The 5468-nt window shown below is 39.3% G+C and overlaps 1 protein-coding gene across 2 annotated transcripts; it reads right to left on the reverse strand.

The window, feature by feature from the left end:
* Positions 1-1872: 1872 nt before the first annotated feature.
* On the reverse strand, positions 1873-5265 carry LOC149029101 (putative purine permease 11). Of its 2 annotated transcripts, none has more exons than XM_089149898.1 (2): positions 5047-5265; positions 1873-3833 (listed from the first exon to the last, which is right to left on the reverse strand). In XM_089149898.1, exons 1-2 carry the CDS (start codon positions 5051-5053, stop codon positions 2722-2724), a joined length of 1119 nt encoding a protein of 372 aa, XP_089006024.1. In that variant the 5' UTR covers positions 5054-5265; the 3' UTR covers positions 1873-2721. The 2 variants fall into 2 exon arrangements, with proteins under 2 accessions (XP_089006024.1, XP_089006016.1); XM_089149890.1 differs by having other exon boundaries at positions 1873-3839.
* Between the last annotated feature and the right edge of the window lie 203 nt (positions 5266-5468).

Genomic DNA, 5468 nt, shown 5'->3' on the forward strand with positions numbered 1-5468 from the left:
TCCATTCGGGTTGTCGCCATTAAAGATAGGTAACTCAAGGAATCTCGGGAAGAAGTCACGGCGCCCTACAGAGGTTGCAGTGCATCGAGGCTCGTGTAACATCGCACTCTGCGAGTCGTCGCCCAAGGTTGCCTGAATTGTTTCTTTCCTCTTCTCAGAAATAATCTCTGGTGATGGGGTTCCCGTTTCTGCTGCCTTACCTTTTTCCAGGTATGCCTTGAGTTCATTTACGAATGTCACTTGGCTTTGTTCTACCCTGTCTAGCTTAGAATCGATCAACGGTAGTTGGGATTGCAGGTCTCTCAAGCTAGTTTCTAGAACTTCAACTCTGGACTTCATTCTGCCCTTTACCATCCCCCGAATCAATGCGCTCTGATACCAAATTGATAAGACCCTCTCAAAGGTAGCTCTTAGTGCCTCCGAATAACAAACAAGAAATAAAGTCTGCTATCATCTACCATTACAGAATAGTGAAAACAGCAACAGGGAAACATTCATTTAGTTGGATAAGTTCTGATATGGATCACCAATAGGTACAGCCCTGTTCCTACTCGATGATATTCAATTCTTGGAATGAGAAAAAACAAACTAAAGTTCTGTAATGGATAACAATACAGACTCAAGACCATATCCAAGAGGTTGCCCTCTCACAGCAAGCTTTGCCGGCTCCTTCCTTTCCCCCCTCTCACATTCTCCCCTCTCTCCCCTTACATACCCCCAACCTTTGTAACAAACTCTAACAAACTCTTACTCTTCTATCCAGTCTTCTTCTGCCACTTGGACTGTCTTTTCTGCACCTCTGCCCACAGCAGAATAGTGGTTGCTGTCCAACAGGGGGTTGCCATCTGTCCTCTCCCCTGCACCTGCTGCGAGTGATGCTGTGTTCCTCTGCCTATCCTTGTCTTTGTACACCCGAGTAATGAGGGGCTTATCAGCCTTGATTTGGGAAAGAGTAGGGGATTAATAGAAACGAAAAGGCATAATAGGCCACAGAGATGTGCACATAATAGGAGACAAGGAAGATAAGTACAATTCCAGCAATATTAACTTCTTCACAGCACAGTTACAGCCACCAGAGAGGAAAAGGTGATGTAAAATGTCAACTGTGAAATATCATATCAAGGTCCTGATGTAGAAATGGGGGGCAGGCGATATCTTCGATGGTTGGATCATTCTAACTGTTGGTAATAGCACACATGAAGAACAAAATGACTAATTATCATTCAAGAAAAGGAAAACCACACTAACACATCATAAACTTCTGTAGAAGTAAATTTTCCTCTACAACTCTCAACACAGTTGTCCATGCATCAATTTCTAGAGATCAGGAAGAGACATTTTCTAGAAAGCTGCCAATCTGTTACAGAGCAAGTTCAGGCAACAACAGGAAATTTAAAAATTTTTTTTTTTTTTTTAATTAATTTGACCCTGATATATCTTGGCTAAATGTTTGAACACCTAACCAACAACATTTGAATGAGAACTGCATGAATTATATATGCTGAAGCTTTCATACACTTGAAGCTATTGTACAAGACTGCTAGATATGGATGACCACAAAAGATAGGGATGGGAAACTCAGTCTCATATTTTATCAGATAGGCGATCTTTAGCTTCAGTAAATTCGGTTTTCTATGGGAATAAAACCAATAAGAACTTGAATGACAAACAGTTCTCATCTTTCATTTGATGAGGAATCTTTAGCATCATCCAGAAAGTCCTTATCATCAATTGTTCATCAAGAACAAGAAGAATCAGCTTCTATCTACTATTAACAATGATGGAACCAGACAGGATAAGCAGGAATTAGCACCAGACTCATATTTTCATGGTTCAAAACAGCAGGTGAGTTGATAGGTATGTAGTAATAAATGGTTTTTTCATTTTACAAGAAGTCAAATCAGAGATTCTTGTAAACCCAGCAATATAAAACTCTTTATAAAGGCTAAAAAAAGTTAGTGGAAAAGTGGAGTTTGGAACTTTAAGCTCCCCCAATGGATTAATAGAAGAAAACAGAGGTCATAGTAGGAAACAAGAATATATCTAAACAAGTGGCTTCCATCAGAAAAAAAGGGGATGCTATAAAAACAGTAGCAAAAAGTCCGCCGGTTTAAACCATGAAAATCATCAATCACTAGTACCCCAAAAGATTAGAATCTTCGCTGCAACAATATCGTAGATGAATATAACCTCTTGATCACAAGAGGTTAGGACTAAGAGATTAGTAGTTGACAAGTTTGGCCCCATAGGTCAGCTTGACTTTCAGAAAGGTCTCAGCCCACAATTCAATTGCAGACAGGAACCTATTTTATGATGACATGAAATAATTGTAGGAAGAAGACCATCTAAACTGACACCAAACTTGCAGCTGCAGTCCAAAAAACCGATGCAGTTAAAATATGATAGTCCTTTGAATCAGTCACAGCTACTAATCACATAATTTCGTTTCAGCAAGGTAACAGAAAATTCAATATAGTGCTTTTAGTTTATTCAAAACCATTCCGTAACAGATTTTAAAGGCTAGTATTAGACAAGTACAGAGTGAATTGAATTACAAGTTGTATTTCATATTCTGGAAAATAAATACACTTATCAAGCTTAAATGCTTATGAAAGGAAGAATAAACTTTTTTTGGGGGGGGTAAAGAAAAAGGATGGAATACACTACCCATCAAATAAAATCCAACAATCTTTCCGACTATTTCTTTGATATGAGATTCATTCAAACAGTGTGTGTCTCTAATGTAGAGTCATTTGGAATTTCAATAACACTATTTTGTGCTGCTTTCAGCTTAAAATCATCAAGGTATTGCTGATATAAATAAGAAGCAAAGCCCCAAAATGCCATTAACATTGCCACCACCTTCACCCCATCCATCTTGTCATGGAAAAATATAACAGCAGCAACAGGACCAAGAGCCAAAGCAACGGTACTAATTACATTGGAGAAAAGCGAAGATACCATAAATATTAACCCTACAACACCAACAGAAGTCACTTGCCAAGCAACAGCTGTCCAAATTAGTGTCATCACATAAGATAATCTCCCCTTTCCGAAACCATCCATCTCTCCGTTCAAACTTTTCCATTCACCACTGGCAAAGAGACCTACCACGCAAGCACATGTGGCAACAAGTGATGTGTAGATCTGCATTTCCAGTACCACAGAAAATGTTTCTCTTTTCATAACCTTTTGGAAGGAAAGCTGCATTAGTGAAAGTAGTAGGGAGTAAGTGGCTGATGCACCGAGGGTGCACAAGAAGCCCAAAATGAACTTTCCCTTAGATAATCCCGCAGGTTCTGTGGAATCAGAGTGAACCCCAATGAGGGCAGAAGATAAGGTAAGGATGATAACAGAGTTTAATATTAAAGCAGTGAACTTTTGAGAATTGATGAAGAACGCAAAGACTGCATTAAATGCCAACTGGGATGCACATACGAGGGAATAAGTAGAGGCAGACAGGTATAGAAGACCAGTAGAGTACATCATGTTGTCACCAGCTAAGAGAACACCAAGTGACACATAGATTAAGGTGAGAGTGATAATAGAAGGCTGAGTAGACATGGTAGTTTTGGTAGTTGTTGAAGATTCCTTAGCAGAGAGAATGAAGAGTGGCATAAAGAGTATAGGAAAGCCTGCAGTTTGGACAAGTGTTGCCATCCATTTACTATTTCCACCTTGTTCATAGTAGAACCTCCCAAGAAGAACACCAGCATTTTGACCAACAAGAAGAATGAAAATGTTTACTGACACCAAAAGCCACCAATGCCAGTGTGTGACAGGCGATTGACCAATAGTCCCTCCATCTTTGTGCAAATGCGGTTCTTGAATCTCTGGTACTAGAAAAATAAATATATAAGTAATTAGTTTGTTGGTAGTTCAGTGGGATATCACAAGACCACCAACAATTTAGAATTTCAGAAAGTCAATCGTTAGGAAAATGCACAGGGGAAAAGAATGGAGCTGCAAATATCGAAATAAGGTACGCACAATTGCATAGTCCAGGATTTTGGTGGTTAAAGAAACAATCGAGATTAAATTTTGCTCAACCGGTTCAGACAATGAGGCCTTTATTGGCTCCAACAGGGGACAAAAGAATCTAATAACTGAGGAAACCAGTTGATGGCAACATACCTTATGATCTTACACTCAATTAACAACACTAACATTTTCAAAATTATGAGATGATTACATAGTTCACTTAAAAAGGGTAATGAGGAATATGTGCAAAAGAAAGACATAAGGAGCACTTTTTGTCTACCCTTTACAGGATTCACAAAGTTAAAGATAAAATCAAGCTCAATGAGTTCTTCAATTCTATCGGAAAATATGTAAAGATATAAGGAGTTTTATCTGTTTGTCTCCAGGATTCGCAAAGTTATTAAAGACAAAATCCATATAGGGCCGAAGTAGATGAAATCCAAATAACTATTAATGGTGAAAGTGTTGGAGAGTGAGAGTCCATTAATTATGCGAACACATAAAATCCAGAAGGTGCAAGAATCCTCAATCATGGGCTGTAGGACTGGTTCGGTTGTGGATTATTGGAGGCTTGAAGACTATGAAACTGAATAATTGATTTTCCAGAAACTTTATAGTAGCCACAAGTGAGGCTGAGGGAAGTAGCCCCAAGTGAGGCTGAGGGAAGGGAGAGTAAACTAGTGTCCACGATTCAATGAAAAGATGGAACCCAGTTGACCTAAACTTCCCCATTGTTGCAATTTTGATTTCTGTTCAGGAAAGCAGAGAAATACTGTGTGAGATTATGACCCACTTTCAGTCCTTGTCCCGACCTCTCAATTCCTCCTGTAGGGCCTACTTGGTCAGCACGCAGAGAGCTTATATAATGGAAAGTGCATCAAAGCCAACATCTGGTATTATACATACTCTTCCATTTGACATCTAAAGAGGTTGCAAACTCAAATGGGCTTTCTCTTTTAACTAGGAAATTCATGAATTTCATAACGTGTTTGCCATTTAGAAATCATCAGGAATTCACCAACAAAATAATTTAATTGAGAAATAAAAAGTGGTAAAGAGAGATACCAGACATGGCGGATGGCGGTGGGTGAATGCTTCAAAGTCGGCAAGCGAGGACTGTTGCAATCCTCGAAGGCGGAAGGCCACTCTAGAGTCTAGAACAACAAACCAGATACAGTCAGTTAATCATCTTTAGGGCTCTTTAACACCCGTTGATTCGCTCCGATAGTGGCTTGATTCAAGTCAAACTCATTGTTAGAGGAGAGAGATTAGCGGGAAACTCGAGCCACCAAACCACCGATTGGAGCCGCGTGGAAAATTCATATATAATTTATATACTTGATATAAGGAATGGAAGGTTAACTGAGACAAAATTTGTGTCAACGTTGCCTGCCACGTCGGGCCTCCTGGGTATCCTTCGCCAACCTAGTTTGACAAGAAAGATATTTCACGACATGCACCCAAAAATAAATAAATAAACAAAAATG

The sequence above is a fragment of the Hakea prostrata genome, chromosome 1 (assembly GCF_041222555.1).
Source record: "Hakea prostrata isolate BN-2017 chromosome 1, UWA_Hpros_2, whole genome shotgun sequence".
NCBI classification, from domain to species: domain Eukaryota; kingdom Viridiplantae; phylum Streptophyta; class Magnoliopsida; order Proteales; family Proteaceae; genus Hakea; species Hakea prostrata.